General features: G+C 41.9%; 1 protein-coding gene across 2 annotated transcripts in view; it reads right to left on the minus strand.

Moving 5' to 3' along the window:
* The window catches only part of ATP6V0A2 (ATPase H+ transporting V0 subunit a2), a 183,953-nt gene that overhangs the window by 78,709 nt on the left and 91,818 nt on the right, over window positions 1-13,426 (minus strand). For both annotated transcript variants that reach the window (XM_073586095.1, XM_073586096.1), the window contains 4 exons: window positions 5,478-5,635; window positions 2,258-2,345; window positions 1,492-1,610; window positions 622-832 (listed from right to left, as the gene is read on the minus strand). In XM_073586095.1, the coding sequence (XP_073442196.1) occupies window positions 622-832; window positions 1,492-1,610; window positions 2,258-2,345; window positions 5,478-5,635 (576 nt within the window). The remainder of the gene's footprint in view (window positions 1-621; window positions 833-1,491; window positions 1,611-2,257; window positions 2,346-5,477; window positions 5,636-13,426) is intronic.

The raw sequence follows: 13,426 nt of genomic DNA on the forward strand, positions 1-13,426 counted from the left end.
GAGCCGGTCGGAGGTAAGTATCACACACAACGATATCGCTATAACGTCACTAGTTATAGCGATATTGCTAGCGATATCTCTTAGTGTGACAGGCTCTTTAGACAGAGGGAATATCTGTTAAGAGAATACTTTGTTATAAGTAACTAAACAATTTAATAAAAACACAAACATTTTCAGGTACAAGCAAAAACTTTCCCTAGGATCCAGTAGTCTGGGTCCAAAGGATAAAACTGAATCCAGAACAGCCTTGACAATGAGACGGTTGGACCCCAAGGGACTCCAAATACAGCATAAAACTGTCAAGTAATTTTTACAGCACAATGGCAAAGAACAAAACTCTCCAAAAATGGCAGAATTGAGTTTTTACCATTTCATCCCACGTGGAACTTTATTGGTGTTTTTTCTTGTGACAAAAAGCATGCTCTCATACAGCCAATATTGATGGAATAATAAACTAGTGACTACTGAAAGTTTAGAAGGCAAAACCGAAAGTACAACAACAAAATAAATCATTAGGTATTGAAAGGGATAAGATATATAAAAATTGGCTTTAAAATATAGACAAAAATAATGTGAATCCAAAACAACCATTATTAAAATGGGTACAAAGTAATCACTGACCTGCCCTGAATAGAGAGGAGTGTTGCCACCACCATTAAACATGAACATGCTTATAAAGTGAAGAAGGATACTGGGTGCCCTCCTTGAATCCACTGAAGTCCACGCCAACCATTTAAATACAATCATGAATACAAGATAACCAAAGATGCACATCATGAAGATGAGCTCAGGGAGGAAAACCAAATACATGCAGAATTTCTTCTTGAAGTGCCTAAGTATACAGAAAATGCAATTAATTCAGCAAGTAAAAGACGTGTGTAAGCAACAGACACAAAGAATTACGCTTAAAAGGGTCATTTAACAAAAAAAAAATTCATGTTGAACTGTACACACAATGTAATAGTGGCTGCAGAGTGAAATAAAACATTTGTGTTTTTTTTTTATTTCACTTCTCAGTTGTCAAGATATTAGCAATCAAAGTATTCAGCATCTGATGAGTTAATTTTCATTAAGTCCAAGTCCAAAAATACACTGGTCATTAAAACCCTAATTTATGATATGTGTACACATGACACACTCACTTTAACATGCTGCTCAACATTTACCAAGGGGCAATGGAAACAAGTAATGTATTTTGGCTGAGAACACCAGTGAACAAAATTCAGAAAACTTATAGTAGAAAAGAGCAAAAAGATTCAATCAGTCCCGGTCTAGCATCCAGTTTGGTCCTCTGTAGTGCTCACTTTAACAATCCTGTGCATCTTACTAGCCAACCACAACGTTGTTAATTACTATCTTCTAGAGATGAAACATTTAAAAAGCACAGAATATTGAAATCCTGTTAGTTATCTGGTTATTTACATTATATTTCATAGGCAATGAACAGAATGTGAGGTTAATTTAATTCATTTAAGTTTAATCGTGACTTACAGATAGTTAAAAGCACTCAAAACTACTCCAAACGTCATGTGGATTACTCCCAGAATAATAGACATCTTCATTTTAAAAGAGTTCAGGAAAGTGAGACGATTTGATGCCAAGTTCCAGATCTTAATATGAAAAAAAAATATCAGAAAAGTAAAGTTAGCTCGGCAAAGCTGAGACTGACTGTAATGGTAAGTGACATTATAAGGGAATCTGTCAGAGCGTCTCCCCTAAACTGCCTATATGAGCATGTACGCGTTGATCTGACAGCAATGTGTTTTTTTGCCTGACAACTTTGTGCCGTCCATGTTTTAAATAATGGATTAAAAGTTATTTTTTAGACTGATATTTTCTCGCTGGATCCTTCCCTCCTGTTGTTACATATGTTTGCGTCAATGGAACCGTGCTTAGTGTCAGCTGTCTAACGAGGAGTCTACACAGTGGTGAGCTGACTTTACCGTCTCTTTTTTTTCCATAACTTCTAAGCGGGACAACTAGTCTGGGTACACTGACTAAAAGCCCCATTAACTAGTCAAAAGGTTAATTTACATATCATAAACGGACCATAGAAATACTTTTTCTAAAGACATTTTGTGTTTAATGTAATAAAGGGACTTTTAGGCAGGGAATTTAGCTATATAGACACAACTGCTGGTGATTCTGAGGCCACAGGGGACCTGACAGGTTCTTCTTCAAGTAATTATTTGGACAATAGGGATACACAGTCCATTTTTGCATTAAATTACATAAGTTAAAGGTATATTATACTTACAGGATCTATTCCAAAAGGATACACTCCTTTCACAACTCCTGTTACATTGGGGTCCAGGGTCAAATAATGATTGGATAAATCTGCATTCCTGGTGCAAAAAGTATAAGCTAAAATGAACTAATTGCAAAGGAATTTACAGATTCATTTCAATAGCCATAGTTCTTACAAAGCTGTTCTGTCAACCAACACAGTGGAACTTAAATTCCTTCACAAAATTTCTTCTGTCACTCTGTACAGAGACAATTCCTCAGTTCATCTTGATTTGGTTGTCTTATTTTACAGTGTCCACTTGATAAGGTCAAATATGTACTGTATATTATTTTTCAAAGCTTTAACCCAGTCAGGCTTTTAATCAATGATTTCTGCTATCTTGACCTTGTGGAACAATAGCACTTGGCCACATATACACACACTCCAGAAGCTCTCCACTTAAACCAGGTTTTATCATCGTCTTCTCATATGTAATCAATCATAGCAGACTTATTCTATGAGATTCATGTTAAGTGACTGACTGGCCAATGGAATCTTTCAGAAGCCTTTTTTTACTTGCCAGATTAAGTATTTAACAGTGTGGCAAAGAGCTCAATCTTCTATGAAATAAGTGGATATTTCAATCAACAGCCGAAGTATGAATATTCTTCAAATACTCTTAGATGGCCTGCTAAACATGCTTTGCTGAGCAGTGTGACAAATTTCATGAAAACCCATTTACCATGGAGAGCTTTGAGGCTATGTACCCACGTATGCAGAAAATTCCTTACTGAAAACCGGACTCCTTCCCACAAAACGCGCGTTTTGTATCCGTTTTTTTTCCCGGAGCGGCCCCAGTCTCACAGAAAATAGTTAGAAATGAGGATTTTTCCATGAAATCATGAAATTAATGAGCATGCTGCGTTTTTTACTGCAATGTGCTTTTTTCGCAATATGAGGACAGCATGAGCTGGGGTTAAGACTGGTTTCACACTTGCGCTTGGTTGGTCTGCATAAGGCTGCGCACATTCTCCCTTAAGCTCCGCCTACTTCAGCATGCATCCTGCATACCTATCTTTAAAATTGGGTATGCAGGGACATGCGTTGTATGCTGATGCATCCGCATGCAGCGTTTTGACGCACCCGCCGACCAGACGGGAACGCAACACGTTACGCTCCCGTGCGTTCGGCTCCAAACAAGAGAAAGACCAATGCATATTGACCCGTGCACACCCAATGACATCAAAACACATCTTTATTGTCACAAAAAGCACAGACAAATTTTAAAAACATGTTAAAACATGATGTACACCCCCCCCACCCCCTATAAAGAGACAACCTGTATGTTGGACCATTCTGGTATCTCTCACTGCCCAAAACCATGAAAGTACACAAAATGGTTGAAAACCCAATGAATAGCACGTAATCCGGTAAGACAAATCAGATAATTACAAGTGTGCCAATCAAATATAATAATGCTACAGCAAAAAAAGCAAATGCATACATGAATAAATACATCCAAATAAATGGGTGACCACTCTAAAGTACCAGGGAGTCAAAGGCAAATAATAGGCATCCCCATAAAAGCCTCTATGCGGTAAAAAAAAAAAGATCTACAAAATAAGAAAAGATAAAAGGGGCTGCTGCAAAATAACAGAGTGCATATAGGAATATAAGAATATAAACAAAGCTACATGGAGCAGTTTACAGATCATCCTATAACAAACTTGGATAGTACCAAGAATGCCCCATGGGATATACAGACTAAATGTAGATAGCACTATTATGGAACGGAACCAGAAGATCCTAACAAAAATGACAGCAGAGGTTCTCCAGAGCAGTAAAAGGAGAGGGGGGTGAGGGTGTGGGGAAGCCCCACGCGTATCGCTGCCGCAATGCAGCTTCGTCAGGGGAAGCACGTCAAAACTCTGCATGCGGACGTTATAGATAGGTATGCAGGACGCATGCGGAAGTAGGCAGAGCTTAAGGGAGGATGTAAGCAGCCATACGTAGACCAGCCAAATGCAAGTGTGAAACCAGCCTAAAACACAGAATTCAATGATGAGTCATTTATCAAGCTGTGTGCGGTTTACTTACAATGAAGGTTTTATCACTGGGATATTATCACTGCAAGGCTTGATGTGCACATGACTGCTAGTTCAGACTCCGACCCATCCTGTTATAAGCAGCTGACTGTCTATAGTGAGGCGAAACGGCGCTGTCGAGGTGGCTGTGGGCAGCTGCACCAGGACCTTTATATACTGTATGTAAGTAGACGATATTTATACAATTGGGTGGCTAGCGTGTTATATGCAGCATGTTAATATCAACACCTTCTTGCATTAAGCACCTGTCACATTGTGGCTCATAATTAATAGGTACACTGTGACTAATTCATTGCACTAATTACTTTACTAAATATTGTTTACAGAGTACTGGTCCCTCCCTAATGTGAATTTAAGTGTGCTTCTTTAATTGTTTAATCCCCATTTTGGTCTTTGGTCTATGGCTGCTGTACCCATGGCATTTACGTGTATATCCCTTGTTTTATTTTTATGAATTTGATGTTGAATAAACTTTGTTAAATTTTTAAGTTATTGATGCAATTTTGCCTCTTTTTCTACCATCTAGTAGTGGTGGACATGGTTAATTGTTATCTCTTTTGCTCTTTTGAGGTGATATATACATTGTGAACGTTTCTGATATGTATTTTAATATACATATATGGAATTTGTATCAAGCTGCAAATATTGTGAAATAAGATAATATCTAAAAATCAGGAAGTCCATTTACTTACGGGTTGTCTCTGTATATACAGTATATGTCTACAACGAAACATCTACAACATTATCAAGACCAGAATTTTAGTTACACCATATCATATGAATATTCTTCGAGAACAACACATCCTCTAGAACAGGGGCGCTTAATCTTTTTCCACAGGACCTCTTGGGTAAGAACATTGTGACACATAGTAGTAGTCCAGGTTGAAAATATTATGATAATTTAAAAGTCTCAATTTCCTAAAACATTAAAAGGAACCTGACAGCAGAAAAAGGTATTAAAATGCAGCTATGTGAGGTTTGCCTTACAATTTGAGAAGCACTGCTTTAGATGACAATTTTTCAATGTAATTTGGGGTCACCATATCACAGAAGTTTCAGCAATATGAAAAAACAATTCAGAAGTACAATTAAGTAATGTCAGGTCAAAGACATTCAAACTTGGCCACGGTATATGATATACTCACCTCCATACTTTGGCGTCAAACATTGCTCTAACATTCCAACCAGAGCCAAATATGTTCATTGACTTTGAAAAGCAGTCATTATAGATAAGCCCGGTATACACAGAGAAGAGTCCCATCAGCAGGATAATGTAACGACCCTCAAAAAACATCTTCATGAACTAATACACAGAATAAAAAGATTAAAAATCTATTATATCAAACATTACAGTAAATTTATAGTAACTTTACATGATCTTTCATACAGTTGTGGCCAAAAGTATTGACACCCCTGCAATTATGACAGATAACACTCAGTTTCTTCCTGAAAATGAATGCAAACACAAATTCTTTGGTATTATTATCTTCATTTAATTTGTCTTAAATGAAAAAACACAGAGAAAATTGTCCTAAAGCCAAATTGGATACAATTCCACACCAAACATAAAAAAGAGGGTGGACAAAAGTATTGGCACTGTTCAAAAAAATCATGTGATGCTTCTCTAATTTGTGTAATTATCAGCACCTGTAACTTACCTGTGGCACCTAACAGGTGTTGGCAATAACAATCACACTTGCAGCCAGTTGACATGGATTAAAGTTGACTCAACCTCTGTCCTGTGTCCTTGTGTGTACCACATTGAGCATGGAGAAAAGAAAGAAGACCAAAGAACTGTCTGAGGACTTGAGAAACCAAATTGTGAGGAAGCATGAGCAATCTCAAGGCTACAAGTCCATCTCCAAAGACCTGAATGTTCCTGTGTCTACCATGCACAGTGTCATCAAGAAGTTTAAAGCCCATGGCACTGTGGCTAACCTCCCTAGATGTGGACGGAAAAGAAAAATTGACAAGAGATCTCAACGCAAGATTGTGCGGATGTTGGATAAAGAACCTCGACTAACATCCAAACAAGTTCAAGCTGCCCTGCAGTCCGAGGGTACAGCAGTGTCAACCCTACTATCCGTCGGCGCCTGAATGAAAAGGGACTGTATGGTAGGAGACCCAGGAAGACCCCACTTCTTACCCCGACATAAAAAAGCCAGGCTGGAGTTTGCCAAAACTTACCTGAAAAAGCCTAAAACGTTTTGGAAGAATGTTCTCTGGTCAGATGAGACAAAAGTAGAGCTTTTTGGGCAAAGGCATCAACATTGAGTTTACAGGAGAAAAAAAAAGAGGCATTCAAAGAAAAGAACACGGTCCCTACAGTCAAACATGGCGGAGGTTCCCTGATGTTTTGGGGTTGCTTTGCTACCTCTGGCACTGGACTGATTGACCGTGTGCATGGCATTATGAAGTGTGAAGACTACCAACAAATTTTGCAGCATAATGTAGGGCCCAGTGTGAGAAAGCTGGGTCTCCCTCAGAGGTCATGGGTCTTCCAGCAGGACAATGACCCAAAACACACTACAAAAAGCACTAGAAAATGGTTTGAGAGAAAGCACTAGAGACTTCTAAGGTGGCCAGCAATGAGTCCAGACCTGAATCCCATAGAACACCTGTGGAGAGATCTAAAAATCGCAGTTTGGAGAAGGCACCCTTCAAATATCAGGGACCTGGAGCAGTTTGCCAAAGAAGAATGGTCTAAAATTCCAGCAGAGCATTGTAAGAAACTCATTGATGGTTACTGGAAGCGGTTGGTCGCAGTTATTTTGGCTAAAGGTTGTGCAACCAAGTATTAGGCTGAGGGTGCCAATACTTTTGTCTGGCCCATTTTTGGAGTTTTGTGTGAAATGATCAATGTTTTGCTTTTTGCTTCATTCTCTTTTGTGTTTTTTCATTTAAGACAAATTAAATGAAGATAATAATACCAAAGAATTTGTGTTTGCAATCATTTTCAGGAAGAAACTGAGTATTATCTGACAGAATTGCAGGGGTGTCAATACTTTTGGCCACAACTGTACATTTTGCTTCAAATTACCTCCTTTACAGCAAATATTGATATAGTAAATAAAGCAGTGTATAAAGCCTTCCCATACAATGGCCACATATATAGTATAAATACCCTATTACATTTGGGCTGAGCAGCAATTACTACATATGGTAAGAGCCATACAGAAGGGGCAGCATTGATCAGAACATACATCTGTGGCCTGACTACAGAACGTCCGGGCAGTCCTCTGTAACCCCTGCACTGATGTTCGGGGAGGGGAGCAGACTGTCGCACTCTGCCAGACTTAACTTCCCAATCTCTGTCTACATGGCGCTGCATCAACCCTAATGTATAGAGATTAGGAAGCACTGACATTGCATTCCTCCTTGAACCCAGTACATAAGTGAGGGCAGGAGCTGCTGAGTCCTAAGACACCCAGACAGACTTGCTATGCAGCCTGCAGGCTGAAATTCTCCTGTAATTGGGCAAGGAAAATGAGCAAAAATTAAAAAATAAATAAAATGTAATGATGTTAATATCCCCCTATGTTCCTTATGCACTGGTCCTTAAGGGGAACAGTGTATAAACTAAATGAAAAAAATATAATTAAGAAAATTGCCTAAACAAAAAAAGTTTAAAATCGCTTTTCTAGCCTCATCTCCACTGAAAAACAGGGATTTTTGTGTAATCACTCATTGGGGGACAGAGGGCCATGGGTGTTATACTTATGAGGTCTGCTGCCACTAGGAGGATGAGACTAAGTGGATACAAAAAGATTAGCTCCTCCTCTGCAGTATACACCCACACACTGGCTCCAGTCGAACCAGTTCAGTGACAAAGCAGTAGGAGAACATGAACACCATATGAGGGTATAAAAACGTCTAACCAAAGAACATACACAAGCCGTCAGGCCAACAGGGTGGGTGCTGTGTCCCCCAATGAGCGGCTCGGAGAAAAGGATTTTTATGGCGAGTACACAAAAATCCCTGTTTCTCAGTCGCCTCACTGGGGGACACAGGACCATAGGACATCCTAAAGCAAATGACAGAACAGAACAAACTTCATGCGCCAGCTGTCTAGAGATGCGCTATGGCCGCCGGAGAGATCCTTCTTCTCAGGCCAGCATCTGCAGAGGCCTGAGTGTGAATACTGTAGTGCTTCAAGGTGGTGTGCAGACTGGACCAGGTCACAGCCTTGCAAACCTGTTCTGCCGACACCTGGTGCCGAATAAGCCCAGGAGGCTCCCACCGAACGAGTGGTGTGTGCCCTAATCCCCTGTTGTGAATTCACTTTCTGGCTTACCTCTGGTTACTAGGGAAGGAAGTGGAGCTGGTTATATTGACAGAGGGATCGCGAGTTCTCTTTCCGGGCTCCCTCTGGTGGTTACAGGAGGTAATGGAGCTGATCTAATTAACAGAGGTCTGCCACCTGATAATGAGGAGGACGATTGGACATCTGGAGTTTCTGATTGGATTTAAGACAGCCAACTCCCTCTATCCCTGCTGGTGATTTTTTCCTGCTTCCTGAGGTCTTAGCTTCCAGCTCAGTCCCTGCATGCTCAAGCTAAGTGTCCTTTTGCTATTGTTCACATTTGATTTGGTTTTGTCTATTTCAGTTTTGTGTGGTCTGCCAGCCCCTGCTGGGGCTGTGCTGAATTTCCATCCTTATGTTATTGTTTGTGCCAGTTTGTTTTTGTCCCTTATTAGATTGGCCTCTCTTTGCTCTGTTTTCAGAATATACCAGAGTGCTGATATAGTGGGTGAAGTCTAGTGACTTCAGTGTTTTTTTCTATCAGACGTGTTGGGCATTTTTTGCAGGGTTTTTTCGTGATTGCAGACAGTGTCTTTCCTTTCCTGTCTAGTTAGTTTGGGCCCCATCGTTTGCTCAGCCTATTTTCCTACCTGCGTTTGTGTTTTCATCTTGTCTCACCGACAATATATGTTTGGGGGCTATCCATTCCTTTGGGGTCTGCTCTGGGGCAGTTTAGATTTCCCCTTTCTTGCTTTAGGCTTATTTAGTTCTCCGGCTGTGTCGAGGAGTCTAGAATCATCGTAGGTACGCTCCACGGCTACTGCTAGTTGTGTGGAGAGGATCAGGGGTCTGCAATCCGCTTAGTTACCAACCTCTCTGGTTTTCTGTGGCTTAGCTTGGTCTTGCTTTCCTCCTCGGTGAACCAATCATAACAGAATCACCAGCCTAAACCGCAGATTCTAGGGTACAGCAGGAGAGAATTGTAAAAACAAAAAAAAAAAAGTCTGAATTTTTTATATATATATATATATATATATTTTCCTCTTTTTCTCTGGGGCCGTAGGAGGATTTTTTTTTTTTTTTTTAATGGAGATTAAGCAATTGTCTGATCGTGTTGAGCAGCTCGCTGCTGAAGTGCGGGGAATTTCCGCCTATCTCGCTCAATCACCTGCTGAACAAAAAATCCTTACTCCTGATGTGTTTTCTAGGGATCGGTCTAAATTTTTGAATTTTAAGAATAATTGTAAACTATTTCTTGCCTTGAAGCCTAACTCATCGGGGACCTCTGTGCAGCAGGTTAAAATTGTCATCTCCTTGCTGCGCGGCGATCCCCAGGATTGGGCTTTTTCTCTGACACCTGGAAATCCTATTATGACTAATGTGGACACATTTTTTTCAAGCCTTGGGGTTGTTGTATGATGAACCTAATGCTATTGATCAAGCTGAGAAAACCCTATTGGCATTGAACCAGGGTCAGGATTCTGCAGAGTTATACTGTCAAAAATTCCGAAAGTGGGCGGTCCTTACTACATGGAATGACGGTGCCTTAGCAGCTCTCTTTCGGAAGGGTTTATCAGAAACCGTAAAAGATGTTATGGTGGGATTTCCTGTTCCCTCCGGTCTTGATGATTCTGTGTCATTAGCCATTCAAGTTGATCGGCGTTTACGTGAATGTAAAACTACACGAGAGGCGTTGCCGCCTTTTGAACAAACGTCTGAACCCATGCAATGTGATAGGGTTTTGTCTAGGGCGCAACGTCAGGAGTTTAAAAGGCGTAATAAGCTGTGTTTTTTCTGTGGAGACGTCTCTCATACTATTTCTGTCTGCCCTAAATGAGAGAAACGTTTTGCGCACACATTTGCTGTGGGCAGTGTACAACCTAAGTTCCTTTTGGCAATTACTCTAATCTGCTCCTTATCTACATTTTCCGTTAAGGCTTTTGTGGATTCAGGAGCAGCTTTGAATCTGATGGATTTGGACTTTGCGAAACGTTGTGGTTTTCCCTTGATACCCCTGCGGACTACTATCCCTTTGAGGGGTATTGATGCTACTCCTTTGGCGGAGAATAAACCCCAGTTTTGGACCCAGGTGATAATGTGGGTCGCCTCGGATCACCAAGAAAATTGTAAATTTTTGGTGCTGCACAATTTGCATGATACTATTGTTCTGGGTTTTCCCTGGTTGCAAACTCAATCCTGTTTTGGATTGGAAATCTGCGTCTGTGGTGAGTTGGGGTTGTCAATGTGTTCTTAGTGACACTCCTGTTTTCTCCACCTCTCCCCAGTCTCATGATATTCCTGATTATTTGGCTGATTTTTCTGATGTATTTAGTGAGAGTAAAGGTACTGTCACACTTAGCGATGCACCAGCGATCCCGACCAGCGATATGACGCGGTCAGGATCGCTGGTGCATCGCTAAGTGGTCGCTAGTGAGCTGCCACACAGGCAGATCTCACCAGCGACATCGCTGGGGACGGGGGTCGCTACTTACCTGTCTCGCCAGGCGATCCTGCGTCCTCCCGCCCGGCTCCACGTGTCGCTCGTTGTCACAGCAGGAAGCGCCGCAGGAAACTGACGACGAGAAACAGTCCAGCCTGTTCTCGCGCGATCAGCGATAATCAGCGGGGGAGCGGGTTGTAGGTAAGTATCACACACAGCGATATCGCTAGCAATATCGCTATAACGTCACAAGTTATAGCGATATTGCTAGCGATATCTCTTAGTGTGACATGCCCTTAAGTCTGCGTCTTTGCCTCCTCATAGGAGTTATGACTGTGCAATTGAGTTAATGCCCGGGAGTAAATTTCCCAAGGGTCGGCTTTTCAACTTATCGGTACCCGAACATGATGCTATGCGATCTTATATCAAGGAGTCGTTGGAGAAGGGTCATATTAGACCATCCTCTTCACCCTTAGGTGCTGTTTTTTTTGTGACCAAGAAAGATGGTTCATTAAGGCCTTGTATTGACTATAGTTCCCTTAACAAAATCACTGTTAAATATCAGTACCCGTTACCCCTGATTTCTGATTTATTTTCCAGAGTTAAAAGTGCCTGCTGGTTTACCAAGCTTGACCTCAGGGGGGCGTATAATCTTATTCGCATCAAGCACGGGGATGAATGGAAGACAGCGTTTAATACTCCGGAGGGACATTTTGAGTACATGGTGATGCCTTTTGGACTCACTAATGCCCCTTCTGTCTTCCAATCCTTTATGAACGATATTTTCCAGGACTTTGTGGATAAGTTTTTGATCATTTATCTGGATGATATTTTGATCTTTTCCAGTGATTGGGATTCTCATGTGGAACATGTCCGGACTGTGTTCCGGATTTTGCGGGAAAATTCCCTGTAGGTTAAGGGATCGAAATGCCTCTTTGGAGTACAGAGGATTTCATTTTTGGGATTTATTTGGTCTCCGTCGGCTATTGAAATGGACCCGGCCAAGGTACAGGCCATTTCTGATTGGGTTCAGCCCACTTCTTTGAAGGCTCTCCAGAAGTTTTTGGGTTTTGCTAATTTCTATCGTAAATTTATAGGTAATTTTTCTGGTATTGTCAAACCACTGACTGATCTGACCAAAAAGGGCGCTGATGTGGTGAATTGGTCTCCAGAGGCAGTCTCGGCATTTCAGGAGCTTAAGCGGAGATTCACTTCTGCTCCGGTACTACGGCAACCTGATGTCTCACTTCCATTTCAGGTGGAGGTAGATGCTTCTGAGATTGGAGCAGGAGCTGTTTTGTCCCAAAAAGATCCGGTGACTTCTAAAATGAATCCCTGTGCCTTCTTTTCTCGAAAATTCTCCCCATCTGAACGTAACTATGACGTGGGGAATTGGGAATTGTTGGCCATGAAATGGGCATTTGAAGAGTGGAGACATTGGTTGGAGGGAGCTAGACATCAAGTTGTGGTCCTCACCGACCACAAGAATTTGATTTATCTTGAATCAGCCAAACGCTTGAATCCTAGACAGGCTAGGTGGGCCTTGTTTTTCACGCGTTTTAATTTTGTGGTCTCTTTTCTTCCGGGCACTAAGAATGTTAAGGCTGACGCCCTTTCTAGGAGTTTCCTTGCAGATTCTCTTATTGTGACCAAGCCTACTGCCATTCTAGGTGAGGGGGTAGTTCTTTCCGCCATCTCGCCCGATTTGAGACGTGCCCTGGAGGAATTTCAGGAGGACAAACCTGGAAGAGACCACCTTGGGCAAGAAGGATGGGGACGGTCGGAGGACCACCTTGTCCTGGTGAAAAATTATAAAAGAATAACTAGCTCCGATACCCGCCTGATAGATGTCACCGCAACCAGGAAGGCGACCTTCCAGGAAAGGCGAGTCAGAGAAACGTGCTGCAGCGACTCAAATGGAGCCTCCTGTAAAACAGCCAGGACCAAGTTAAGGTCCCAGGCATCCAACAGCCTTCTATACGGGGGTACCATGTGAGAGACCCCCTGAATGAAAGTCTTCACCTTCAGCTTAGAAGCAATCCGGTGCTGGAACAATACGGATACGGCAGAGATCAGGGAACTAAGTGCTAGGCCTGAGTCCAGACCAGTTTGAAGGAACTCCAGAATAGTCGGGATGGAGAAGGCAAGAGGAGAACGACTGTGTTCCCTGCACCATGCGAAAACCGCTTCCCAGGTACAGTGATAAATTCCCCTCGATGCCAGTTTCTGAGCGCTAATCATAGTGGAAACCACTTCTCGGGAGAACCCAGCTTGGGTTAAGACCCACGAATCAACAGCCAGACCGTTAAACACAGGGCCCCTGAGTTCTGATGGCAAATCGGGCCCTGGGAGAGTAAATCTGGTCGATCCGGTAGACGCCAGGGAACGCTGACGAGGAGCTGCACCAACCT

The sequence above is a fragment of the Dendrobates tinctorius genome, unplaced genomic scaffold (assembly GCF_039654945.1).
Source record: "Dendrobates tinctorius isolate UK_male_01 unplaced genomic scaffold, ASM3965494v1 ptg000090l, whole genome shotgun sequence".
Taxonomy (NCBI): domain Eukaryota; kingdom Metazoa; phylum Chordata; class Amphibia; order Anura; family Dendrobatidae; genus Dendrobates; species Dendrobates tinctorius.